The 27800-nt window shown below is 50.5% G+C and overlaps 1 protein-coding gene and 1 pseudogene across 8 annotated transcripts in view; both read right to left on the bottom strand.

The window, feature by feature from the left end:
• Positions 1-27800, bottom strand: part of TOM1L2 (target of myb1 like 2 membrane trafficking protein) — a 132829-nt gene that overhangs the window by 15506 nt on the left and 89523 nt on the right. For all 7 annotated transcript variants that reach the window (XM_050763427.1, XM_050763428.1, XM_050763430.1 and 4 more), the window contains exons 5-12: positions 26577-26711; positions 24621-24779; positions 20908-21024; positions 10894-11027; positions 8386-8434; positions 7806-7929; positions 3988-4105; positions 2747-2822 (exon numbers count right to left, since the gene is read on the bottom strand). In XM_050763427.1, the coding sequence (XP_050619384.1) occupies positions 2747-2822; positions 3988-4105; positions 7806-7929; positions 8386-8434; positions 10894-11027; positions 20908-21024; positions 24621-24779; positions 26577-26711 (912 nt within the window). The remainder of the gene's footprint in view (positions 1-2746; positions 2823-3987; positions 4106-7805; positions 7930-8385; positions 8435-10893; positions 11028-20907; positions 21025-24620; positions 24780-26576; positions 26712-27800) is intronic.
• On the bottom strand, positions 385-2740 carry LOC126938830 (uncharacterized; annotated as a pseudogene). Its single transcript, XR_007720179.1, has one exon. The product of XR_007720179.1 is annotated as an uncharacterized LOC126938830 (transcript).

Genomic DNA, 27800 nt, shown 5'->3' with positions numbered 1-27800 from the left:
GGAGGTGTGGCTACATAAGTTTCTTCCCTTTATTTATTTATTTATTTATTTATTTTATTTTATTTTATTTTATTTTTTTGTTTTGTTTTGTTTTTTGTTTTTTGTTTTTTGAGACGGAGTCTCACTCTGTCGCCCAGGCTGGAGTGCAGTGGCGCGATCTCGGCTCACTGCAAGTTCCGCCTCCTGGGTTTACGCCATTCTCCTGCCTCAGCCTCCTGAGTAGCTGGGACTACAGGCGCCCGCCACCGCGCCCGGCTAATTTTTTGTATTTTTAGTAGAGACGGGGTTTCACCGTGGTCTCGATCTCCTGACCTTGTGATCCACCCGCCTCGGCCTCCCAAAGTGCTGGGATTACAGGCGTGAGCCACCGCGCCCGGCTTTATTTTTGAGATGGAGTTTCACTCTTCTTGCCCAGGCTGGAGTGCAATGGCGTGATCTCGGCTCACCGCAACCTCCGCCTCCCGGGTTCAAGCAATTCTCCTGCCTCAGCCTCCTGAGTAGCTGGGATTACAGGCATGTGCCACCATGCCCAGCTAATTTTGTATTTTTAGTAGAGATGGGGTTTCTCCATGTTGGTCAGGCTGGTCTCGAACTCCCAACCTCAGGTGATCTGCCCGCCTCAGCCTCCCAAACTGCTGAGATTACAGGCATGAGCCACCGCGCCCAGCCTTCCCCTTTTCTATTGTGTTCTTAAGTTCTCCCTTGGCCTCGTTTTCATTTCTAGGTCAGTATGGCTTGGGATGGGACAAGGTAACCTGAAATGCTGCAGGTGGGCAAGAATATGTGTAGACACACACAGCCCACATGCTCTGCTGCCCTGTATTGCTGAGGCTGTGGCCATGGCATCACCCCATTGAGCAGTAAACATGAAAAGCAATCTGATGGCTGGGTGCAGTGGCTCACACCTGTAATCCTAGCACTTTGGGAGGCCAAGACAGGCGGAGTGCCTGAGGTCAGGAGTTCAAGACCAGCCTGGCCAACATAGTGAAAACCTGTCTCTACTAAACATAATTAGCTGGGTGTAGTGGTGGGCACCTGTAATACCAGCTACTCAAGAGGTTAAGGCAGGAGAATAGCTTGAACCTGGAAGATGGAGGCTGCAGTGAGCCAAGATCATGTCACTGCACTCCAGCCTGGGCGATAGAGCGAGACTCCATCTCAAAAAAAAAAAAAAAAAAACAAATCTGCCTACCACTGGGTGGAAAACCTGCTGGAGTCATCGGGACCTTTGAAAACGGGGAGCTAGTCCAAGCCACACACACAAAGGGCGAAGGGCAGGAAGTCACTCACATCTCCTGGGCTCAGACCCAGGCCTGGGCACTGATAATGGCAGGGGTGCAGCAGGACACGCCCTGGCATGGACAAAGCAGGCCCTGGAGCCAGAGTGAGGGACAAATGAGGTCAGTCTCGTAGGGACACAACAGGGCTGCTCCCAGTGCAAGCCAGGGTTGGCCAGCACGAGGGGATGTCCTCACCAGGCAGTATCCTGGTAGGCCCCTAGCTGGGCTCTCTAATGCCCACCCTGGGGGCAGGTGGGAGGACATTCTAAGTAATGGGAGAATCAGAGCCATGAGCACTGCATTGATTTTGGGTGTCCCAGTCTCAGGGGTTCAGGTGGCACTGCCCACTCCTGTGGAAAAGCAGGGCACTGAGGACCCAAGGCAGCCAGCTGACTCTTCTGCGCCCTCTGGTGACCAGTGCAGAGGGATGCATGCCCTCAGATCCACCAGGCAAAGGCCAGCAAGGATGAGGGAGTCCCTTCCCCCAAGAAGGAGCATCCCCTGGAAACCAGCACTGCTGCCTGCCTGGGTCCACTGGACAAGGACTTTAGAAGGCTAAAAATTGGTACCTAGGAAGCAAACAGCCCTTTGCAAACCTTCCTGTCCAGTGGACAGATGATCACTGCCCTCTCTAGCCCAGCTGGGGGACCCAGACAGGACTTCCAGCTGTTGTGGGCAGCTATTCCAAGGGCCCTCCTCCTCCCTGCCCCTGCAAACAGACATGCATCCATACGCATTTCTTAGTTAGGCAAAAAGAAAAATATCATGAGAAGCATTAAGACACACATCCTTTCCCCTTTAGTAATCTGAAATTGTACAGAAAGCATGGCTATGTTTTGGGGGGGCCCAAACACATACCATTCCCTCCACTTCACTGCACCCCCTCACCGCCACAGAACACCCTCCCAGCCACCACCCAACTACGCCAGCTCTGTAAACAAACGCTGGCTCTCGAGTGCCTTCTAATGGGGTTGGTACTGCTCTGCTAGGCCAGCAGCAAATGGCCATCAGAGATGTGGCCCGGGTCAGCATTGTCCCTCCTGGTGCAGGCCATGGTTTTATCAGGGCACTGACCACCACCCTGGGACACTGTAACAGGTGACCATAGGAGACTTGTGCCTGGAGAACTTGGGGCCACTGTGGTAGGACGAGCAGGTGTTCTGGAGCTGGACACTCCTAGGATTCTAACCCTGGCTTGCTGTCTGCTCTCTGGGTGTCTCAGCCTGTCTCCCACCTCCCTGGGACTGTTTCCTCCTGGGTGAATTGGGAATTTCATGTGTGGCATCACCTCACAGGGTGAGGTGAAGACTCAATGAGGCACTACCTGGGTTCCACGGGTCTCTCCCCTGGGGTGTATCTGCCCCCTGTGCAAGCCAGTTTCTGCTGAATTACCCAGCCAGCTTTGCCAAACCACCTGGCTTTCCCTCCAGAAGACTCCAGGCAAAAACACAGGGTTAAACACCTACCCCTTCTGAGCTCTGTTTTCGACTGTCTAGGGCAGAAGCAAGTCCTCCGACAGCCTGAGGATCCTCATAGGTTACCCTGGAGATGAAGAAGCAGCACGAGCAGAGTTAATTTTCCTCCAGTGGTCATGGAGGGCTTGTAATCACTTCTGTCCTATGGTCCTTCCTCAGATGTCCTTGGAAAAACATTTCCTGAGACCTTGACATTGAGCAGAGGCTAAGGGCTCATGTTGTCTGTCTCCCTGCAGTGGACGCTAGGAGGCCGGGGTCCTAGCTCAGGCTGAGCCACTAATCTCTGCGATCTTAGATTTTGTGCACCTAAATATCCCTGTCTTGAGTAACAATACTGAGCATCTCTGAAGCTCAATGTCAGGGTGTCCAAAGTACCCTAATACTCCTCAAAGGGAAGACCAGATAAACACAAAGTAACATTAATTCTTATTTTAAAAGCAGCAGCCTCAGTGGCATTTGACAGGGAAGGTAGTCTCTGGGACCTGGGACTGTCACTGATTAGGGGAGGTCTTCCTCCACTCCCTGACTCCTTTAGCTATATCTGTTTTACAAGCAACTTTCACTGGTGAAGGGTACATGGGACCTTGGGTTTCTGCTTACCCCGCTGAGTCCCAAGCAGGACTCAGGGTGCCGAGTGCACCAAGATGCTGGGTCCCTGGGAAAGGTGGGAAAAAGTGTGTCTCACCCACCTTTAGGCTGAACAGAAAGCTCAAAACATGTACAGCACCTCCCTGAGATACAGGGGATTCTCTCTTTTGGAATCAACTCCCTGAATTCCAGATGGCTCATCCTAGCCAGAGCTGCTATCAGAGGAGCCTCTGCCCTGACCACTTATTTTAGTCAGGAAAATCTTGCTGTAAGGAATGGGTTCACCCTGCATGGCTGCACCCTCCTGCTTCCAAGCTTCTTCTGTGGATGAGGGGCCAGGCAGGGTGGTGTCTGCAGCAGCAGCAGCATAGGGAAGAAAGAGAAAAGCGTCTCTTACAACTGACAGGAGAAATCCTACTCCAACCAACCCCAAGGGCAGGAGAGTTTGTGTGGGGGGGAGGGGGCAGTGGGCAGTTGGTGTTAATTCAGTATCTGCATCTAATACCGAGTCTTCACAGCCATGCTTTAAAGTTCCTGGCAGTCCTGGACATGGTAAATAAATGACTTTTTGTGCTGGCCTGTGACCAGGCATGGGTCAATCCCCCCAATATCTTTAGAAAGCCACTAGAAGGGGCCCCACATACGTCTTGCGCTGCTCAGCCAAGGAGTTTCCTCTCGTCTGGGCAAACATGTCAAAGCTGTCACGGGGATTACATTGCTGGAGTGAACTGAGGGTACCACTGACGCTCTCTGTCCCCAAGTCTGTGGCAACAAAACAAATGGGTGGCAGATGAGAACAAAATGTAGACTGTAGACCTGATGAAGGGCCCGTGAGCTAGGACGCCAGCCAGGCAGGTTTAGGGTTCATGGGGAGGGTAGGGCGGGACTTTTCCTTGGTACTCCCAGTGCACCACATGCCGGAGGAGCCAGGGTGGGCCAGATGGGGGACGGGACAGCCACTGCCCCCCCAAACTGCTCAAGGAGGCAAAAGGGTCATAACAAAAGGGAGACTGCTGGGGTGACAAGGCAGGGACTGGCGCCAGTGCACCTGCAGATTTTCCATAATGCCCTTCTCGTTTGGGCTCCTCATTAACTCAATCACAATGTCCAAGGACCTGGGACATCTATTTATTCAGCAAATATTTCTTATGCACCCACCACGTTCAGAGCTAGATCTTGAGTAGACCAAATTGAATCTGATATGGTCCTCAGCTTCAAGAAGTTCAGAGTGGGTGAGAGACAAGCCACAGCAGTGCTTGGCTTGAGACATCAGGAAAGACTCAAAACCAACACAAGAGGGGGTCTGTAAGGATAAGGGGGAGGATGCTATGGGGAGAAGGGGAAAGGCAGATAGAAAGGCACAGGGTTTGGAGGCCAGGTTGTGTGAAGTGAACAGTGCTCGCAGGAAGAGATTTGTGGAGGAAGTGGCTGGTAATATCTCAAATGCCAAGTAAAGGAGTGGGTGGGAAGACACTAGACTTTTTTTTTTTTTTTTTTTAAAGAGACAGAGTCTTACTCTCTTGGCATGATCATGGCTCACTATAGCCTTGACCTCCCAGGCTCAAGTGATCCTCCCACCTTGGCCTCCCAAGTAGCTAGGACTAGAGGCGTGTGCCACCGTGCCCAGCTGTTTTAAAATTATTTTGTAGAGACAAGGTCTCGTTATGTTGCCCAGACTGGTCTCAAACACCTGGCCTCAAGTGATCTTCCCACCTCGGCCTCCCAAAGTGATGGGATTGCAAGTGTGAGCCACCACCCCTGGCGGACATTACACATTTTTTTTTTTTTTTTTTTTTGAGACAGGGTCTCACTGTGGGTGCCCAGGCTGGAGTGCAGTGGCACGATCTCAGCTCACTGCAGCCTCGACCTCCTAGGCTCAGTAGATTCTCCCACTGCAGCCTCCTGAGTACCTGGGACTACAGGTGTGTGCCACCACTCCCAGATAATTTTTTGTATTTTTAGTAGAGATGAGGTTTTGCTATGTTGCCCAGGCTGGTCTTGAACTCCTGGACTCAAGCAATCTGCCCGCCTTGGCTACCCAGAGTGCTGGGATTACAGGCGTGAGCCACTATGCCTGGCCTACTAGACCTTTTTTAAGAAGAGAGGTAGCAGAATCCAATTTGAATTTTTTTTTTTTTTTGAGATGGCATCTTGCTCTGTTGCCCAGGCTGGAGTGAAGTGGCACGATCTTGGCTCACTGCAATTTTTAGTAGAGATGGGGTTTTGCCATTTTGGCCAGGCTGGTCTCGAACTCCTGACTTCAGGTGATCCACCCGCCTCGGCCTCCCAAAGTGCTGGGATTACAGGCGTGACAATTTGAATTTTACGTATTAAATCTGGCCATCATGTATGCTGGACTGACCGAAGGCAGAGACATCTGTTCCGATACAAAAATAGTGGCTACAAATATATGAAATATTGAGAAGCTAGAATTACAGCAACTGATAGCCACTAGAAGTTTAACTCAAGTCAAATGAAAGGAAGGTAGACAGAGAAATATTTTTTTTTTTTTTTTTTTGAGACGGAGTCTTGCTCTGTCACCCAGGCTGGAGTGCAGTGGCCAGATCTCGGCTCACTGCAAGCTCTGCCTCCCGGGTTCACGCCATTCTTCTGCCTCAGCCTCCCGAGTAGCTGGGACTACAGGCGCCCGCCACCTCGCCCGGCTAGTTTTTTGTATTTTTTAGTAGAGACGGAGTTTCACCGTGTTAGCCAGGATGGTCTCGATCTCCTGACCTCATGATCCACCCGTCTCGGCCTCCCAAAGTGCTGGGATTACAGGCTTGAGCCACCGCACCCGGCCGAGAAATATTTTTTAAAAAGGAAAGCAGAAAAGCAAGACAGAGGAAAGAATTTTGAGGGCCGTGCTTATTCTTTCAATGTTATAATTTCATTTGTTATAAATTGGTATCATTCAGTATAACCAATGCGCTAGAGTCATATACACACTTTGAATGTACAAACTAAATGAACTGTGGAAAGTAGAAAGTGGTGAGTTTCTTTTAAGTTCCAGACAATGGACTGCTTTAGGCTGATGGTACAGTTCAAGGAGAGCAAATATTTCAGTGCTGCTACCTCCTGTTTCCAAGCCCTCTGTAGATATCAACAATCAATCACAGACTTTTCTTTTTTTTTTTTTTGAGACGGAGTCTCGCTCTGTCGCTCGGGCTGGAGTGCAGTGGCCGGATCTCAGCTCACTGCAAGCTCCGCCTCCCGGGTTCACGCTATTCTCCTGCCTCAGCCTCCCGAGTAGCTGGGACTACAGGCGCCCGCCACGTCGCCCAGCTAGTTTTTTTTTTTTTTGTATTTTTTAGTAGAGACGGGGTTTCACCGTGTTAGCCAGGATGGTCTCGATCTCCTGACCTCGTGATCCGCCCGTCTCGGCCTCCCAAAGTGCTGGGATTACAGGCTTGAGCCACCGCGCCCAGCCAATCACAGACTTTTCTAAGCCCTGATGTGGCTTCAGCATCCTCCTCAAACCTGTGTTCCAAGAAGCCAGTGAGCTGAAACCTATCTGCCCTCCTTGACCTAGTTAATATTGATTGTTTGTTTTGTTTTGTTTTGTTTTTGAGATGGAGTCGTCCCCCAGGCTGGAGTGCAATGGTGCGATCTCAGCTCACTGCAACCTCAGCCTCCGGGGTTCAAGCAATTCTCCTGCCTCAGCCGCCCAAGTAGCTGGGACTACAGGTACCCACCACTAAGTCTGGCTAATTTTTTTGTATCTTCAGTAGAGACAGGGTTTCACTACTTTGGCCAAGCTGGTCTCGAACTCCTGGCCTCAAGTGACCCACCAACCTCAGCCTCCCAAAATGCTGGGATTATAAGCCCGGGCTTGACCTAGTTAATACTGAAAAGGAAATTACTTCAATCATAGAGAATGTTCCATATATAAAACATGGCAGGTGACCTTTCTTTTCTTTTTTTTTTTTTTGAGACAGTGTCTTGCTCTGTCGCCCAGGCTGGAGTACAATGACGCGCGATCTCAGCTCACTGCAACCTCCACCTCCCAGGCTCAAGCAATTCTCCTGCCTCAGCCTTCCAAGTAGTTGGGATTGCAGGCACTCACCATGCCCAGCTAATTTTTGTATTTTTACTAGAGACTGGTTTTGCCACGTTGGTCAGGCTGGTCTCAAACTCCTGACCTCAGGTGATCCACCCACCTCGGCCTCCCATAGTGCTGGGATTACAGGTATGAGCCGCCACACCCGGCCGTGACCTTTCTTTAATTCCTTGAAATTTCCCCCATCCCTGCTTTCCAAAACAGATTTTAAACTTCAAATTTAGGGGAAAAAAAAGGTATGCATTGAAGGTAAGGTGGTACAACTGGCTAGGACTCAGGAATACACTTTCACATGTATTCCCAAAAGACTCTCTTTGGGTCTTCCAAGAAAGAAAGAGAGGTAGCCTGCAAGGGAGGCCAGTGGTAGGAAGTAAGTAGGCCCTTTTGTCCCTATGAGACACTCACCCAAGCCTGCAAGCTGGGAGGAGAGGGAAGATGGGGGCGCTGTGTTCCCCACCATCGGGCTCACCACGGCTGGAGACCCTGGCCCCAGGTCTATTAAGTTGTCTTCAGTCACTTCGTTCAGTACCTGTCAGAATGTGAGATTGGTCATGAGCCCCAGAACCCTGGAGTCAGGCTCTGAGGTAGAAGCTAGCAAGGCAACTGTGCAGGGTTCTGAAAAGAAAAGCATCAGCACTGCTCCAGTACAGAAGCAAGGTCACTTTCCCCATCTGCCTTCCGGGTCCATGGTGGCCCTTGATGTCAGTGAGTCCTGCCCACTGCCTCCTCCCCCTCCCCAGTAGAAGGAGGGGTTGCTGAGTCAACAGTGACTGTCCTGGGAGCTACAGACTTAAGAGCTTCCTTGCCACCCTCCCATCAGGGGTGCCTGCTAGCTCTGCCCTAGTATCCCATCAACCAAAGCTTGCTCTTCAATTTCCCAAATATTTCAACCCCAGTTAGAAAAACTGGAGGTCTCTCCAACCTCCAAAACGTGGAGGGGTAGGTCTGGCCTCAGGAGATGAGAGGATTCTGAAGGAATACTTACTCCATTACTGGCATTTTGAACCGATCGGCCAGACCTGTATCGTTCGAACCTAACGGGGGAAGGGAAAGCAGAAGTAAGGAGAGAGGATGCCTGTGATATGGGCCTGTGGGGTGCTCACTAGTCCTATGAAGAACCTCTGGGACCAAGACCAGCCAGTCCTAGTTGGGGGCTAGGGAGTGAAACCATATATCAACTCTGCCACGGCTTCCTCTGTGTGTGTGGCTCCCCCTGAGAGGATCAGCCTCTCACCCAGAACCCTGAATGGGCATCAGAAAGGGGTGGTGGCTGGCCCATCATGGAGGTCATTGTGAGTGTCCCCAGCCTCTCCTCACATACCTGGGCCCAGAGAGCTCCTCTTGTCCCTGGAGGGAGGATGGCTTAACCACCTTACCTTGGAGCTCTCCAATGTTTACAACGTCAGGCAGTAGCTGCAGACTCCCTACTTCACAGGGCTGTGTTGAGAAGCGCCCAGCTAGTGTTCCTAACATGCTCCCAACTGAATCTCTGGGGAAAGGGGTTGGGGCATGCATAGGGTGGGCACCAGTAGGAGGAAGGTAGATGCATAGCCCTGACTGTGGCCTGGGGAAATGCTCGCCAGTAGCTGCTACAGAGAGGCCTGGGCCAATCATCGAAGGACTGCTAGAAGGGTGGAGTGAGTGTCTTCCGCACCCAATCGGGCAGTGCAGGGGGACTTGGCTTTGAGCAACTGTCGAAGGCCAGGTCATCCTTATGTCAGGTGGGGAATGGAAGAGTAGTAATGAGGTGTGTGTTGGGGTGGGGCAGAACAGATTATGTTCTGCATCATATTTAAAAACTCCAAATGCCACGGGCAGCGGTAGCTAAGAGACTTTCCAGCTGGAGCCTTAGACACCCAGCTTTAGTGAGTTATGCCGCTCCACTTCTGTCTCCCAACTTGCTGGGGTCAGCATCTGGTGACAAGGGATCCCCAGGAGGAATGATCTGGGTAGGCAGTGAGTGTCCCCTGTGGTTTTAAAAAAGACTTGTGTGTTTTTTCAACAGTGGTCTACAAGGAGAACAGGAATATTAATACATCTGAAACAATTTTAATCCTGGGGTAACTTTCCCACACTCATCTTCAATGAACGATGACTATCATCAAAGACACTCTAACCAGGATAGCACTTCTAGCCACCAGCCCTGGCTTTGCCTCTGAATTCTTTGTAATGCTGGGACTGGGGGACTGTTGGGTGAAAATACCCATATTAGTTAGCTCCTGTTATGCTTTCTAGCAGGGCTTAAATAGATTTAACAGGTTAAATGCAAGCCCATTTACCATGGAGAAACTGGAACCACATGGCAAGACAAAGGGGCCTCGGGCAGGGAGTCAAGTCCCCTCAGATCTGCTCCTGTTCTTCAACTGATGCACTGGGGGTCCCAGGGACCCCCCACACTTACTGCAGAGGTTTCTTCGCCTGTCAGGTGGGCACAGAGCCACTGGTGTGTACTTCCATAATCAAAAGATGAGACAAGGCCCAAGGCTGTGACGGCCACAACAAAACCACTCTTTAGGCCCCCAAAGGGTAATGCAAACGCAAGCATCTGTCCCTCTGACCCTAACTGACGCCAGATCCTTGTCCTCCTGATGAATCCAGCAGTAGGGTGTGAGTCAGCTGGTTGGCAGAGGGGACCAGGACCTCAGGTCTGCAGGGGACTCAAGCCACTGTCCTGTCCTCTCAAGCCTCATCTTTAAGGGGAAAAGGCTGGCCTGATCATGGTCCTTTCTGGTCCTTATGCTGAGTCCTTCGTGAAAGCCCAGTGTGCTCCCATCAGGTGATGAGATGGGAACAGTGCTTGCCATTATTCCTCCTATTTAAAACTAGGTCTAAATAAGACATTTTGGGCTTTGTCCTGAAGGAAGGCTTTGGAAATAAAAAAGAATTTGCAGGTTTGTTACCTCAAACCCAAAAATGATTTGGCTGCAGAAAGAACTGAAATGAATGTGTGCACGCTTCCCTAAGCAGCAGCATTCCGGCACTTACACCCGCCTGCTTCCCCTGAATGCTCTAGATAACACTGACATTTGCAAAGGGAAAAGCTTTTTTCCTTTCTTTTTTTTTTTTTTTAAGATGGGAAAGAGGAAATCCTTTTTCTTAGTAGAGATTTTTTTTTTCCCTTTAATCCTTTTCAAATTCAAAGGATCATCAAAGGAGCAGGTGCAGCAGCTCTGGGACCCAGAGCCCCCCAAGTGCTACCCCTCCCTGGGGCTGGGGGCGGCGGGGCAGTGGGGAAAGGCAGAGCAGCCTGAGGCTTACAAAGGGCAGAGCCTAATTCTGCACGTCAACTTCCTGCTGCTTCTGCTGCTCGGTTCCCAGGAGGACAAGAAGCATTTTCCCTGTCAGCTGGGAACAAATTAGCATCTCTGATGAGTATTTTCCAACTCTAATCTTTCTCCCTCTCCCTCTCTTTCCTTTGTTTATGAAAGAAATCCCTCTGTTATGGCAACAATCTTTTCAAGGGGAAAAAAAAAGAAAGAAATCCGGCTCCCACCTCTCATATCGAAGGAAGACATTGTTGAGGTCGTCGTTCACATGCAGCAGCTCCTCGGTGACCTCCTCGTTGGACACGCGGGAGATGAGCTCCACGATGCGCTGCTGCATGGCCCGGCAGGTCCTGTTCAGCTCCTAGGGAACACATGCACCTCTGGGTAGCCTGCTGGGTGTGCTTTTTGTCACATTCTATTTCCTTTGAAAAAATTTGTACTGATTCTTAAAAGTCACAAAAGGAGTACATGCTTGTTCATGAAACCAGACATGTGCCGAATTCAAAGTAGAAGTTCCCTCTTCACAGCCTGCCCATCCTTCCCCAGAGGAAGCAAGTACTTTTTCAGCAGACAAATGTCCAGACAGACATACTGTTGTATGTATACAAGTACATGCTTGTACAAATCATTAAAAAATATTAAAATGTGATTCTTTGCAGATTGCTTTTTCTCAACAAAATATTCCAGACACCGTTCCCCATCACTTGGTACAGACTGCCTCATTCCTTTGTGTGTTTCATAATGTATCTCGCCATTCTTCTATTGTTGGACATTTAGGTTGTGGTCTCTCTTTCTGTGGCCAACCCAAATAATGCAGCAATGAACACCTGTACACAAACATGCATATGCACTTGGGTTAGCACTTCCATAGGAGGAGTTCCTTAGGAGGGAAATTTCTAGGTGAAAGGGTATGGTCATTTATAACATCAATTAGTAATAGTAAAAGGCACTCCAGAAAGATGACATCAGTCTACTTACACTCCCAGCAATAGCAGGAGTGTATTTTATGACTGCATTAGGTATATTTTGGTGGCGTGTCTGCCACTTTGCCGAGGCCTCAGAAGCCCAGGCAGCTCCCTGGCTGGCCAAAAGAGGACATTCGCACACCCCAGTTGCCACTGGAGCCCTCTCTACCCTTAGAAGCAACATCCCCCTGATGACAGAGCCTTAGCACTTTATGGCCTGGCTTCCATGAACCTTCCCTGTTCCAGAACAGCAGACTTACTGATGCCCTTGTTCAAATTTGCTTATAGAGCTCCCTCAATTCCTGCCAGGCCCCTTGCCATCGCGATGCCAGACTGAGGATGCTACAGAGGAGGGAGCTGGCAACCCTGCCAGGCTGGCCCCCAAGCATCCCTGACTACAGGAACTGCCTGTGACCAAAGCGCCAAGTCCCAGTGTGCCATACAGGGTTAAAGCAGAGGGAGATGCTGTCCCCACCTACCTGGGCACTGGAGGGTGCCAGTGAGTTAAGAGGATAAGACATGAAAGATAAGTCCCTCGTTCTCACAGCTCAGTTTCAAAACAACTTCATTTTGAAACCGTTTCTGGTAGAAGTGACTGATTTATTCACAGGAGACATGGTAATCTCTTTTTAGTTCCTCATATTGTCTCATAATCTGGCTAGCTTGGCTAAAGGGTCTTCCTTCCTACCACATCATAAACTCTTGAGGGGGTGTTGCCATTTATCCACTCAAGGATGCCCTCAAGCCCTGCACTGAGCCACACAGTGAAAAAGCCCAGTAATCATCTGCTGAACACATCACACAGGTGGTCAATCAAGCCAAGTGGGGAATCAAAGGCATCCCCCCTGTATGTCCCTGGTATCCTGCAACACAGCACTCACACAGGGGCTGGGCTTCTTATGTGCCTTCCCCTCTAGACTGAAGCTCCTTGAGGGCAGAGAAGGCATTTCCCTGGTACCCATGACTGACACATGGGAGGCACTCCCCAAGTACTTCTGAGAGAATTAATGACTCTAAAGTATTCAGAGGCTGGTGCGGTGGCTCATGCCTGTAATCCCAGCACTTTGGGAGGCCGAGGGAGGCGGATCACTTGAGGTCAGGAGTTTGAGACTAGCCTGGCCAACATGGTAAAACCCCATCTCTATGAAAAAATACAAAAATTAGCTGGGCACAGTGGCGTGCACCTGTAATCCCAGCTATTCAGGAGGCTGAGGTGGGAGAATTGCTTGAACCCAGGAGGCAGAGGCTACAGTGAGCCGAGATTGCACCACTGCACTCCAGCCTGGGGAACAGAGTGAGATCCTGTCTACAAAAAATAAAAATAAAAAATAAAGTATTCTGAACTCTAACAAACCACCAGCTCAGTTATCCACATACACTCAGTCTTCTCAGCACTCTTCACTCAGAGAATCGGGAATTTTTGTTCATCCAGGATCTAATTTTCCCTCTCTAGGACTCATCCCAGGCCCTACTGAACCAGCAGTAAGCACTTATAAACATACAGATAAGTGCTAGAATTAATAAGAAGAGGTGAATACTGGATCTTAATTGCAGGGGACACTGCTATCTAGTAAAGAGAAAACTCCACAAAATGTCCACTCTCTTCTGTTGTGAATGGCTCATGTCCCCAGGCCAGGCAGGAGAGGGGCTCTCAAGAAGCTGCCTGGGCCTCGGGGCCTGCCAGATGTGGTCTGGATTGCCAGGCAATAATGGCCACAGGCGCCAATGGACACTCACAGGTCAAAACCCAGTCACAATTACTGTACACAGGAAAACCAACAATGCAGGGGAAACACTCATTACAGAATGAAGCATGCTCAGGAGTGATGCTGATAAAGCCAGGCCCTTAACATTAAAACAAACAAAAACAAAATAAAAATGTCCAAACTTATGAAAGAAGCAATCACATTAGATCATGTGAAGGATTCCAACAGCCAGGACAAGTGAACAATTAAAATAATCATAGTATTTCTAATAGATTGTTAAAACGCAGTGAGCATCTCTGTTCAGGGCTGACAGGGGAGCATAGATTTAGGTTAACTATCCTCTGTCAAAGACCATCCTCCCCTGCTTCCTAAAAGAAACAAAGGATATGTGGCCAACACTTGGGCAGCATATTTACCCCGCACTTTGGAAGAAGTACCAGAGGAAGACCTAGCAAAAGTGTGCAGGATGAAAAAGAGAGGCTGGGCAGTAGGACAGAGAAAACAGGTCAAACAAACTTCTGCCTCTCTGCTCTGCCATGGACTGTTCCAGGCCACCGTACGGGTCTCCTCCCCAGGGATGCGGACGTACCAACACACAAGGACCAGGCCAGGCACTGCTGAGCTCCTCCTTGCTCTAGCACTCCAGGTGTCTGTGGAAAATCTCTGATGAGCAAAAGGATCTCAAGTCCTAGCTCAGGACCCACCCCCTCCTGCAAACAGGCCCATTACAAGAAAGTATGGCCTCTGGGGCTTGTGGCCTAGCAGCAAGCCCTGGCTGTCCTTGGTTAGGGAGGGAGAAAGAAAAAAGTCAATCACATTCTCCAATCACAGCTGCAGGCCAATCACAAGGCACAGGACCTGCAAGTCAGGGGAGTGTGGGAGCATGTTGTGGGAAATAGATCCAAGTTACCCTCCAGAAGACTGGGGCATCAGCACCTAAGGCCCATAGGCCATCTTCAAACACACCTCAGACTTTTCAGGATATAGGTGGCCTCAGGCACTTTCCACATTGCTCAAGGGCTCCTGAGAAGTTGGCCATCTACCTACAATGTCCCTTATCTCCTTTTCCATCAAACAAACTCCTACTCATCCTTCAAGGCCTCAGGATGTTTCCCCACCTCAGGATTTTGTCACAAAAATTTTCAAACATACACCAAAACAGGATGAATTTTACAGTGGACAGACACCATACGCCTGTCACCTAGATTGTATCATTAACATTTTACAGTGCCAGCTTTAACACATACTTCCCATTTATTCATCTTCCCGTTCACATACAGTGTTTTCTGGGGATCCCCCACCATCCCACCCTCCTCAAGACTCCCACAGCATTCAACACACTCCAGTCTGTCATCAGAGCCCCTCTAGAAAAACCTCCAGCAAGGGGTGACCAGCCCCCATCTGCACTCCACACAGCAGAAGCCCCAAAACAAAGAGTAGGCCTCGTGGGTGGTTCACTGGATTTAGAGGAGAACCAAACCAGATTCCTCAGTAGACAGCAGGAAGTGTCTCAGAAACATGGCTACAAATACGCCAAGCACCGGCCGCCTGATGGAAGGGAGCAGGGGTTGATGTCAGTCTCTCCCACAGAGCCCTAGCCCCAGCTGGGTGCTGGGGACCAAGCTGCAGGCAGCAAGTAGCCTGTGACTGGATACACTCTCCAAGTCTTCAGTCCTCTGCAGGCCTGCTTCTCCCTGTGTAAAACAAGGGGGCTGCATTCATGAGGAAGTTCTTCTGCAGAGGGCCACTGACGTGCTGCAGCAGCCTCCATGGCACGGGGCCAGGGCAGCTGGGGCTGCTCTGCTTTTCTCGATTTCAAATGTTGCCATTCACTGTAAAATTTTATTTGTGGAGGAAAAGGTTCCATTACTTTATTTATTTATTTATTTATTTTTTGAGACGGAGTCTTGCTCTGTCGCCCAGGCTGGAGTGCAATGGCGTGATCTCGGCTCACTGCAAGCTCCACCTCCCGGGTTCATGCCATTCTCCTGCCTCAGCCTCCTGAGTAGCTGGGAATACAGGCGCTGGCTACCATGCCTGGCTAATTTTTTGTATTTTAATAGAGACGGGGTTTCACCGTGTTAGCCAGGATGGCCTCGATCTCCTGACCTTGTGATCCACCCGCCTCAGCGTCCCAAAGTGCTGGGATTACAGGTATGAGCCACGGGGCCCAGCCATTATTTATTTATTTATTTATTTGATTTGTTGAGATGGAGTCTTGCTCTGTCACCTAGGCTGGAGTGCAGTGGCATGATCTCAGTTCACTGCAGCCTCCGCCTCCCAGGTTCAAGCAATTCTCCTGCCTCAGCCTCCCAAGTAGCTGGGATTACAGGCATCTGCCACCATGCCCGGCTAATTTTTGTATTTTCAGTAGAGATAGAGTTTCACCACATTGGCTAGGCTGGTCTCGAACTCCTGACCTCAAGTGATCCACCTGCCTCAGCCTCCCAAAGTGCTGGAATTACAGGTGTGAGTCACTGTGCCTGGCCTCCGTTACTTTTTTAAAACGTTTGGCAAGTATTAGATGATTTCTGAGGCTCTAACATTGTGACCTCGGCTTGGAGGAAGAATGAGCCCCAAGGGCACAGAATGCAGTGATCTCATCAATAGTCAGCACCAGGAACATCTGCTCTGGCCTTGTGTTTGCTGCCTCTTCCCCACAGCCTTCCCACTGGTGTGGTGGGTTAGATAGCTCCCAACCCCACAGGCAGGGCCTCTATGCTCCAATCCTGGAGAAGCATCCCGATGGCTTTCCAAAGAGCTATGCTAAAGACAGGCCCAGAGACTATGACTTGGGGCTTCCACTTCAGGGATTTCCAGGGGTCTCCGCACAGAGAAAGCTTTACCATCTCTTGACTTCAGTCTTTTACATCTGTTTCAAAAAGGAAGAAAAGGCCGTGCGTGGTGGCTCACACCTGTAATCTCAGCGCTCTGGGAGGCTGAGGCTGGTGGATCACCTGAGGTCAGGAGTTCAAGACCAGCCTGGCCAACATGGTGAAACCCCGTCTCTACTAAAAATACAAAAATTAGCCGGGCATGATGGCAGGTGCCTGTAATCCCAGCTACTTGGGAGGCTGAAGTGGGAGAATCGCTTGAACCCAGGAGGCGGAGGTTGCAGTAAGCCAAGATCATGGCACTGCACTCCAGTGTCGGTGACAAAGCGAGACTCCTTCTCAAAAAAAAAAAAAAAAAAGGAAGAAAAAAAAGGACAGAAGGTGAGAGGAGGGCCAGATGTTAAGACTTTTGCTACCACAGTGCCAGGTGGCCACCTGCATGTCCTCTGTGGTGTCATCACAGCCAGACCCTCAGTAGGCTCACTTGGGAGACTTTCCTCTGCTTCCTCCACCTCCAAATCACTCAAACAGAGTGATTCTCTTTGGGCCTAAGACAACTGAGAGCCTACTGCTTGCTCAGGTCACCCTTTCCACTATGCAACAGCCAGGACAGGAATTTCCTAAACGTTGATGACTTCAGCTTTGGCCTTCTCCTATTTCTGGTCCTCAACAGAGGGAAGAACAGCTGGTCACTTGTACAAAAGCCCTCCATCTATTAGAACACCTTGGTAAATATCCTCTCTTTTCTATCTAATTAATCCCAATGCCTTTATCTTTTCTTCAAGGGACATTCTCATCCCTACCTCACGCAACAGTCTTTTAATCATCTTTATGGATTTCCTCTGAGCCCTCCACAAGTTTGAAGAACAGGGAATAAGGTCCTGAAGATCTGTTTTCTGTTGCTGCAAAGATGGGAGGGAGAAGAAAGTCTTTGTTGATGAGAAAGGGGAATAAAGAAGTTAAACATGTAGAATAAACCAGATTTCTCTAGAGAAAATGGCCTTGGCCATTCTGTCTTTATTGAAATGAGATGCAAGAAGCAAGAGGAGATACACCATCTGCTACTTGGAGAAACGAGGAGGAGGCCTCTGTTATTATCTGATGCTGATGAATGGCCACAGAAGAACATATATTTTTGGCATCATTGTATTAATTAAAAGTTATTCATTGAAGACTAAGCTCAAAATGCTAAATTGGGAGAGACAGAGGGCACTGGATGACAGAATCGCAATCTTTAAAGATCCCAGAAAACCGAACTCAGGCTTTCTGCAGGTAAGGGCATGCACTTTAGCAGGGACAGATGCAGTGTCTTGAATTTTGGGCCCAGACCTAAAGGTCCTTGCACAGGATGACAACGATAGGCTTAACCACCAGACGAGAAGTGACGCAGCAGGGTTTTCAGCTGATGGAAACTCTCCATTTTATAATGTCTGCCTCTTGTGAAGAACTGCCTATCCATCCCCATGGTGGGCTGCCAACTACCACATTTGTTCCATGTGGAGACTGGGCAGTGGGTGTGGCTTATGACAATCTTCAAATATTTAAGGATCTACCCATGTGAAAGAGGAATTAGTCTTGTTCTAGTGTCTAAGAAGACAGATCAGGATCAAGGTTACAGGGAGACACACTTTAGATCAATGTGTGAAAGGCTTTCTAACAACAGTCATGAAAGCTAGGATTTGTGAGGCCTTACCTAAGCCCAGCCCTGCTCCAGGCACTGCCAAGGTGTGAGTGATCACTCCAGTCTAGAGAGGAGAAGAGGGCCTGGAGATGGCTGGTGACTTACCTGGCATCACCCAGCTCATCAGTGGGAGGGGATGGATGGGAAGGCATTAATTCATAGGCCTGTGTAATTTGTATGTCTGCTGTGCTGCTGCCCAAAGTCTAACCAAGATGTCCATTTGAAAGCAAGTGGGCTGCTGTGAATAGCCTGTCATTGGGGATGTGCAGAAAGACCCAGTAGACAAGATGCTGTGGAAGAAATCTGAACACAGGTGTAGAGCTGAACCAACTTCCTGGCAGGTCTCTCCCAATTCAGAGAGTGGAGGATTTGATACATAGCTCAAGAGGAGGAGTTGCTGTGTTCACCCTGGGCACCCTGCCTTCCTTCTCCTCAGAGGCTCCAGCTACGCTGACAGCACAGGGTGCTAAGAGTGGCCTCAGCCTCTCCTCAAATACCAGCCACATACCCATGAGTCTGCAGGCAAATAGCTCACACTGTCAAGTTTCCCTGCTGCTCTTGCTTTACTGCAGGAAGCTACACCCAAAAGTGCTTTGCGATGTGCAGGAGGCAACCAGGACATAACCTGCCCACAGTTATGATCATCCTGGGGCTGACACCACCAATTACCTCTCTTCCTATTCCCCCCACCTCCTACCCCAGCAATTTATACTTGAACTGGAAGCAGCTTCTGTTGGTGGGAACATCTGGGTTGTTTGTTTCCATGGCCTAGCCAGCACTCTCAGCTCTGCACTTCTCTGCCCCGAGCACTCTGGCTGCCCTCCAGCTTGATGGAGGGTCCTGGGGACACATTCTGATTCCAGCACTTTCCAAGCAGACCGTGGTATTTCTCCACATGGAAGGCTGGCAGTTCAGTGTGGCTCTGACCCCTGGGAGACCCTGCCTGCTGGCTTCTGACTGCCAGGGGAAGAAGGGGAGGGAAGATGTCAGGGATGGCGGAGACGTGCAGCCAACCAGCCTGGAGGGCTGTGTCTGTTCACAGCTGTCCACAGTGCTGCCCAGCTCCTGAATCTCCTGTGCTGGAAGGACAGCCTCCCACTGGCACCCAGAGTCATTCTTTTTCTGTTTGATTTATAAGATAGCAGTGAGGGCTGGGAGGCTTGGAGTTGGAACAAAACAGAGGGAAGGAAAACGTCATGGGAAGCAACCTATTTTTGAAAACCGTGAGCTGACGCCAGGAGATTAGGTTCTGTTTGTCTTGGCTGATGGGCTTGTTTAAAAAAAAAAAAAAAAGAAAAACCAAAAACCAAAAAAAAAAAAAAAAAAAAAAAAAACCAAAACCCCCCTCTCCCCCCAACACACAAAGTATTCCTGCTGTCTGGGTCTGCTCTGGCTGTCTGGAAGCATCTTGGCTTTGTTCAACACACCCCCTGCTGCCAGGAGCACGGCTCTATCCAGAGCAAACCCCCCTGTCAGCAGGAATTCCGACGCTGACACAGCACAAAGCTGCCTCAAGAGGCCTTCTCAGTTTCTGGACTGACCTCAGAATCCTGTGCATCTGGGTAACGCCTGGCCGAACCTTCCTGCAGGCTGGGAATGGAGGCCAATGACAATGCATTCAAGGGAAGCCAGGTCCCCCGGAGTGTGGCACATATTCAGCTGCATCTGCTGAGCTGAGGCAAGCCTGGTCTGATGCAGGTGTGTCAGGAGTGAGGTCTGGGAACTAGGGAGAGGCCACTCAGGACTTCTCACTGGGGCTGGGCCAAGGGTACTTGTCTCAGCTTCAAGAGCAGGCTGGTGTAGTTACACAGAGACAAGTTGTTTCCCAGCTGCAAGCTCCTCCGGAGCAGGGACCACAGTTCATGCACCTCTGTGCCCCTAGGACTGTGCTTTGTATTAGGCCTGGAACAGGTCTCCAACCACCCTCAGCCCCATAAGAGCCGATGGTTTTGGAGTAGGAAGGGGGCACAATAAGCAGCAACCTGGGACCAGGACAGGGCCTTCACAGGCGGCACGCATGTGCCAGCAGCAGGGTAGAAGGTGCAGCACTTGGGGACCAAGACTGACAGTGGAGGGCTGGACACCAACAGCAGTATCAACAGCAGCAGCAGGTGTATCATAAGACACTCATGCCAGGTTGCCAAGTCAGTCTGGCTCCTGACCTGTTCCCTCAAGCATCTTGCCTCCCGTTGCAAAGTGTATGGGCCCTTGCAGTTCACAGCATCCTTTTTCCACCCTCCAGAAGGTCACTGCTTCTAAGGGCAGTACCACTGACATTTTCTGCAAATGCCAGGGTCATCTGAGGCTGGCTGTGGTGGAGATCTGGGTACTGGCTCTGGACCTGGCTGCCCTGGGAAACAGGCCTGAGGTAGGGGCCTTGACCCTGGTCTCAGGGCTAGGCTGCAGGCCACCCACTCCTGGACCCCTTTCTGCCATGCCCCCAGATCCATGGGCTGTCCAGAGGTGGGGAGGCCAGTGTGCAATGGCCAACCACAATATGCCTGGGAATCCTCACTGTTAGGGAAAAGAACAGGAGCATCACACTTGATCTCAGTCTCAGGATACCTTGCAGGTGAGGTGCCACTAGAAGGGCTCCTGTGCACAGTCAAGGTTGAACAGGCCCTCCTGCAAAACATGATGTTGAGGGACCAAAATACAGATAGAGTACAAGCTCAACTACACTGAAAATAAACCTACAAAAAAGTCAGAAAGAAAAGACATCAAAGCACCTACGGTGGTTATTTATGCTTGGGTCAAAGAAAGTTATTATTTTCTTCTCTGTGCTTTCTCTTTCTTTCTGGCAGCATGTATTCTGCAACTGGCATTTTATAATCGGGAAAAAATATTATTAAGGAATATAAAAAAGAGAGACAATGGTACAGGCTTCTGCCTGTCCGTAGGCAACGTGAGGCTGCGTGTGTGCTGACATGGACTATCAACAACAGAGCCACTGGACCCATCCCACCTCGCCACTGTGTCCCCGGGTGGGATCCTCCAACAGTGTATGGTGGTAGAGCTGCCACCACAGGCCAAGTGCTTCTGCAAGACGACTCACCTGTAGCAACTCCAGATCAGATGAATCCTCCTGTCCAGGGACCATTTCTGTTAACATCTCAGACATGACTTTTGTGTTTCCTCGGACGACGTCCAGTTCACTCCGCAGCCTGGCAATCTGGTGGGGGCCACGAGGAAGGAAAGCAGGAAGGAAAGGTCAGTCAGCCTGCACTTGCAATATCAGAATCAGCTTGCTCCTAGGCTAGTGACAATCCCTCTCACTGGGAGATCTGGGTTGCCTTTCTGAGTGCACACGGCAGAGGCCACCTTCTCATCTCCCTCTGGCCTGCCTGTCAGCTCTGAGAGAGCTGAATGGGCCCTGCTACCAACAGTCTGTTGTGCCTCTCTTAATGTGACATGAAAGCAGTACCACATAGTGAAGGGCTCAGTGTCAGGAATGCACCAAGCTGGCTCTCTGTCTCGGCTCTCCCACCATGGGAACTTGAGTAGAAGCTGAAGCTCTCAGGGCTTCCGTTCCTGCTCTTTAAAATCCAAGTGCAGGAGGGCACGAGCTCTGAGATCCCTTCAGAGCTGAGATCCTATTCTACGAAGCTCTGAATTATAGACTCTGTTCCTAGGAGTTTTATATCTAAACACTAGGATCCTCTGAGAGGCTGGGCAGTGTCAACAGCACTTTTCTGCTGTGGCAAGAATGAGAGAAGAACAGGGGAAGACCACAGGGGAGACACCTTCCCCACCCAGCTCCCTACATGGTAACATAGCCCCTTGAAAAATATCCAAGCTGGCCATCAGCGATCCCAAAGCCTGGACTGGGCCAAGGCCCGAGGCTCCTCTCCAGCAACAGAGACATCAACACTTTCTCCCCTTGCCCTCAGTCCTGTGCCTCAGATCTGCCCCTTCACTCCCTCAACCCCCTCGAAGCATCTGCGGAAACCACAGGGACCTTCCTCGCCCATGGTGAAGTATCACAGAAGAATCTGCATAGAAGTGCTTATTGGTCCCATCACTCAGTGACAAGAGACCAAACAATGCTGGACAGAGGTAAAGAACTGCACACGACACTGAAGGGAGCCCTGGAAGACTCAGCAGCAGCATCCAGAGCCGGACCTGAGCCACTCTGAGCCTTCGTTTCCCCACCTACAGAAAGGTGGCACTAACACCACACCTCACCAGGCTGCTGTGAGGTTCCCACGTGGCGCCTGGCATGCAGCTATGCTCTCTACTACACACGTACGGCCCTTGTTCCTGCTCAAAGGTCCAGAGAGAGGAACTGTAATGTCATTCTTCCTGCACTGTGACCCAGCTTAAGTGACAACTCCTCTGCTCAGTGAAGCCTTTTCTGACTCTCCCCACCCCATTCTGAGGTAGAAGCAACCACTCCCGCTTCCTCGGGTTCCCACTCGCTGTGCCATCTTTCACTATTGCAGCCGTAGCAGCCTCTCCTGTGTGGGTGGGTTCGCTCAGCAGACCCTTAGCTTCTTAGGGCAGGAACTCAGCTGGGTTGTGCTTTATACCCTCAGCATAGAGACAGGGACAGGAGACCTCAATCAATGGTCTACCAGGGAGATGGTCTGGGTCCCGAGAGGCTCTTGTCAGCCTCTGGTTCTGTCTGGTGGATGATCCAGGGGTTTTCTTCAAAGTCTTGGTAGAGAGAAGAGGTTTCTGGCTAGGAAGGCCCAGGAAGGCTATGGGTAGCCACCTGGTGGACTCTGAAGCCCTGGGTCCTCTTGGCCAGGCTGGGTACTGACCTGCCTATCTCTGCCTGCATTCGGCTCCCCCAGGGGCAACAGGCCTCAGGGGCTCCTGTGCTACCTATGCCCAGACCCTCCAGACCCAGCATCTTATGGCTACTAGGAGGGCCTTCCCGAGCACCTCCCACACTGTGAGTCAGTGAAGGGGCTCAGTAACTGTCCAACTTCAAACATTTTCTGCCTTCCCTCAGAGCAGGAAGGGCACAGTTCTGCCCATAGAAGCAGGGCCAAGAGCCAGAGACCTTCCCCACAGCACTTGGGTAGCAGCCACCATGAGGACCTTTTCCATCTGTCAAGCCCACACCTGCCTGGTGGGGTAACAGATCACCTGTTTTACTGATGGGAGACTGGGGTTAAATGTCCTGACTGAAGCCTACAGTGAGCAGCACAGCAGGGGGCTCACACCCAGGCCCTGGGGGCTTCAAGTTCACTCCTCCTCCTCTCTTACTCCCTGCTCAGAGCTAGCAGGGAAGTGTGAGGAACACAACATAACACTGCCCTCCCTACACACACACTGCTTGACCCCTCTGCTACAGTGAGGTTCCACAGTCATGACATTGTCGCAAATAGTAAATAAGAATTTGGTAAATATAGGCCAGGCGCGGTGGCTCAAGCCTGTAATCCCAGCACTTTGGGAGGCCAAGACGGGCGGATCACGAGGTCAGGAGATCGAGACCATCCTGGCGAACACAGTGAAACCCGTCTTTACTAAAAAAATACAAAAAACTAGCCGGGCGAGGTGGCGGGCGCCTGTAGTCCCAGCTACTCGGGAGGCTGAGGCAGGAGAATGGCGTGAACCCGGGAGGCGGAGCTTGCAGTGAGCTGAGATCCAGCCACAGCACTCCAGCCTGGGCCACAGAGCGAGACTCCGTCTCAACAAAAAAAAAAAAAAAAAAAGAATTTGGTAAATATAAACATTGGAGGCCGGGCGCGGTGGCTCAAGCCTGTAATCCCAGCACTTTGGGAGGCCGAGATGGGTGGATCACGAGGTCAGGAGATCGAGAGACGATCCCGGCTAACACGGTGAAACCCCGTCTCTACTAAAAAATACAAAAAACTAGCCGGGCGAGGTGGCGGGCGCCTGTAGTCCCAGCTACTCGGGAGGCTGAGGCAGGAGAATGGCGTAAACCCGGGAGGCGGAGCTTGCAGTGAGCTGAGATCCGGCCACTGCACTCCAGCCTGGGTGACAGAGCAAGACTCCGTCTAAAAAAAAAAAAAAAAAAAAATATATATATATATATATATAAACACTGGAGAGTTTTTTTTTTTTTCCATGTCCGACCAATTCTCAAATTGTAATTGAAATTCTCTGGATTCTTCTAAAGAGTACTCCCCAATTCATCTAAAAAATCCAGCGTGGGGTTAAAACTGCATTAGTTTATCAGGAAGTAACCCGGGAAGGTGGGGAGTGTTTGGGATAAAAGCAGGCTTCTTGTGCTTCAGGAGGGCCTCATTGATCAGGTCACAGGCTTCTGATGGCTGACTTTTTTTATAGGATAGATCTAAGCCTCTGCATGACAGACAAGCCTGTCACAACTCAGCTGCACTTCTATGCTTTTGGCCTCACGTTTTGCCATGGTTTCCTCCCAGATCTGGGCCCTACCTATGTGCCTGCTCTCCAGTCAAGCCACCTGCTGCTCCGAGAGAGCTCTGCGCCTCTGCACCTCTGCCTTGCAATGTCATTGCTGAGCATGCGGTCTCACATGACAAAGCCCCACTCCTGTGTCAGGACCCTCTGTGTGTCAGGTCCCCAGTGCCTCCCAGGCACCACTCAACCCTGGGCTCACAACTCTGAGTCCTTGGTTCTGCTCCCCAGCACAGCCTGACCACACTCCACCATGACTGCCTCAGCATTTGTCTCCCCTGGGGATTGAGCTCTTCCATCTCTGTGCCCCTGATACCCAGCATAATGCCTGGCTTGGGAGGCCTTTGTAAGTGTCTCCCAGAAAGATGAATAAGGAGAGTCAGCTAGCTTGCCTATGGCCCCAAAGTATGCAAGTACCTGTTCTGAATTGGCTGTGATGGGGCCAGTCACACTCAGAGCCGGGGCCTGCGGTGCGGAGTAGGGAGCAGGAGGCGGCGAGGAATGGGAACCAGCACTTGTCCTCTGCTGTGACTGGGACCTGGGCATGGTCGCGGCTGGATCCACTTCAGGGACACTCTGGCATGGCAACAACAAAGTCCTCTGTTTACCTGGGCTGCCTGCATAGCTGGGCCTGGTACCTACCCCACCCCATGCGGCATTTCCCCAAAGCTGCCCACAGAAGGCTTAAGGCCCTGCTCCACTGCTGCCCGGGTGAGGCTCACAGAACCCCACTGAGCCCAGGCTCTCCATCTGGGAAGTGGGGCTGCCAATGGCTCCTCCCTCTACTTACCTCTCAAGGAGTGTGTGGCAGACAATGAAAGCAACTCCAAAAGGCAGCACCGAGAGTGCTCTGTGAGCCCTCTGGTCATGGTTCTATTATTAAGACCACCTCGGGATCCAAGTGGAGGGAGGGCGGTTATTAAGTTTTGCTAATCACAAATCTTTACTTCGTACCATAAGAATTACTTTTTTGGCCTTTACAAGTAGACTAATATAAATAGTAATTATGTAATTTACCAAATGTTTTTTGTAATTATAGGAACAACAACACTGCTCTCTGTCATTATTAGAAGAGTGAAACAGATTATGTTGATTTCACAAAGCATAGCGCACGGTCTGGAGGGATCATGATGAGAGCAAGCTCTAGAAAGGGCAATCCCTTGGGCTGGGCGCGGTGGCTCATGCCTGTAATCCCAGCACTTTGGGAAGCCAAGGCGGGCGGATCACGAGGTCAGGAGATCGAGACCATCCCGGCTAACACGATGAAACCCTGTCTCTACTAAAAATACAAAAAATTAGCCGGGCGTGGTGGCGGGCGCCTGTAGTCCCAGCTACTCGGGAGGCTGAGGTAGGAGAATGGCGTGAACCTGGGAGGTGGAGTGTGCAGTGAGCCAAGATCTCACCACTGCACTCCGGCCTGGGCGAGAGAGCAAGACTCTGACTCAAAAAAAAAAAAAAAAAAAAAAAAAAAAAAAAGAAAAGGCCATCCCTCATGCTTACCCTTTGGGCATCTCAGATGACCACTTGCACATTAAGTCGTGTTCCTATGAGAGACGTGCACAGGTGTGCTGTCCTTCTCAGAGATGGGCAATGGGGGCAGGCAAAGTGACATGTACTGGGATGAGGTGCCTCTCCCAGACCCTGGTGCTTTCCTGGCTCTCCCCCAGGCTAGGAGTGGAGCTGATTCCCAGCCAGTAGAGGGACTAGCTTCCTTGCGAAACCATGAGTGGCATGACCTACATGCTTTTAACCCTGAAGTGCCACGCTGCCCCCTCCATGGTGCTCGAGTTACTGTTGGCACTGTAAAAGCTTTGGTGGGATGCCCCTAAAGGGACCTTCCCAGAGCTTTGATCCCAAGGCTGATGGAATCAAGGATTGAATCCAGAATCAGATCTGGATTGATGCTGAATGCTCACAGCTCAAAATAAATTTTAGATCCATTTGACTTCGCATACTTGAAAAACCAGAAAGCTAATTTTTGCCCCAAGAGTGACATCAAGACCGCTGTATGCTCTGAGGTGCTATGGTGCTCTGAGGGACAACAGGATTCCCACACCAGATTCTAGGGGCCTCTGAAAAGCAAGTGCTAATGACCCTCACAGGATGGCTCCGCCCGAGTAGCCATTTCCATGAAAACCCTGAACTGATCCCTCTATTATACTCTTCCACAGACACTGCTGCCACTTAATCACCAGTCAACCAGCTGTCTCACTCCTGCATGCCCCTTGTTATTAAAAAGGAATGCCCCCAAGCTTTAAGAAAGCATGATGACAAGCTGAATAATTCAAAGGCAGCAGCAGAAGGGTGGCTGCAGCAGCTTGGCTCACCCGTTCTGCAGTAGGTCTTTCTAGAAAGTGCCAGCTGGAAACTTACCCGCTGTGGTGTGTGTATGGGAGACAGAGCGTCCAAGTCTGCCATGGGAAATTCAACCCCTTTCCTCTTCAGCTCCTCATATATGTGCACAACGCCGGTGAGATCAGGACTGCTTCGAAAGGCATCAGCCCATGCCTGGGAGAACAGAAGCCCTGTTAGGAAGCATTTGTCAAGAGCTGCTGTGGTACCTGAAAATCCAAAGTGGCCTAGGTCCTCTCCCTGACACCAATGCTGTCCTACATGCACATGCAAACTGCACTGGCTAAATCCATTCTGTTCCTTCCTTCCGCAACTGCTGCCACGACACAGCTGGTGAAACCCTGGCTTTCAGTGGTGCTGCTGAGCGTGAACAAAAAACACAAAACTTAATTTAGCATGTATTTCCTTGGAGAAGAGACAGAGAAATAACACCTATGCGTTGTGGTGCATCCTAAAAAGCAGGCATTTCCCTAATGGCAAGGAAATCAATTACTGGGGCTGTTTAGCTGCAGGGAGTGGAAGGTGCGGCCTTGTCAGCTCAGTAGGGTGCCTGCCCTCTGTGCAGCAGCACCTCTGCCCTGAGAGCTTCTACTGGTGGAGCTGGGAACCGGCAACAAATTGAGCAGAAAGGAAAGGAGAAATTGATGTGTGACATGAAATAAAGGCTAACTACAGGTTTCCTCAGATCAGAGACAACTAATGCCGAGCTTGTCTAGCCTAGCTCTGTATAGCGCTGCTGCTGGTAGGTGAGATGACTGTGGTTCAAGGGAAGAAGAGCCCATTGGGAGCCAGACCCAGGCCAGACTGGGGAGTTCACCCCCAGGGGTCCTTTTCCCAGACCCAAGCTTCTTCCATGATGTCCGCTGCCAAAAATATCAGCACACATGTGCCCAAATCGAAAAATCCAAAGAAAACATGATCACTAGATTCCCTTCAGTGAAAACATACCACAGAGAGGAAACAGCAAAAATTCAAGTAGATTATCATTTCTGTTGACTTATGAAATTTAAAAATTAAAAAAAAATTCTGGGCCGGGCACAGGGGCTCATGCCTGTAATCCCAGCACTTTGAGAGGCCAAGGCAGATGAATCACGAGGTCAGGAGATCAAGACCATCCTGGCTAACACAGTGAAACTCCATCTCTACTAAAAATACAAAAAAATTAGCTGGGCGTGGTGGTGGGCGCCTGTAGTCCCAGCTACTCAGGAGACTGAGGCAGGAGAATGGCATGAACCTGGGAGGCGG

Source organism: Macaca thibetana, chromosome 16 (genome assembly GCF_024542745.1).
Source record: "Macaca thibetana thibetana isolate TM-01 chromosome 16, ASM2454274v1, whole genome shotgun sequence".
Classification (NCBI taxonomy): Eukaryota; Metazoa; Chordata; class Mammalia; order Primates; family Cercopithecidae; genus Macaca; species Macaca thibetana.
This window is presented reverse-complemented; position numbering and strand designations above follow the sequence as displayed.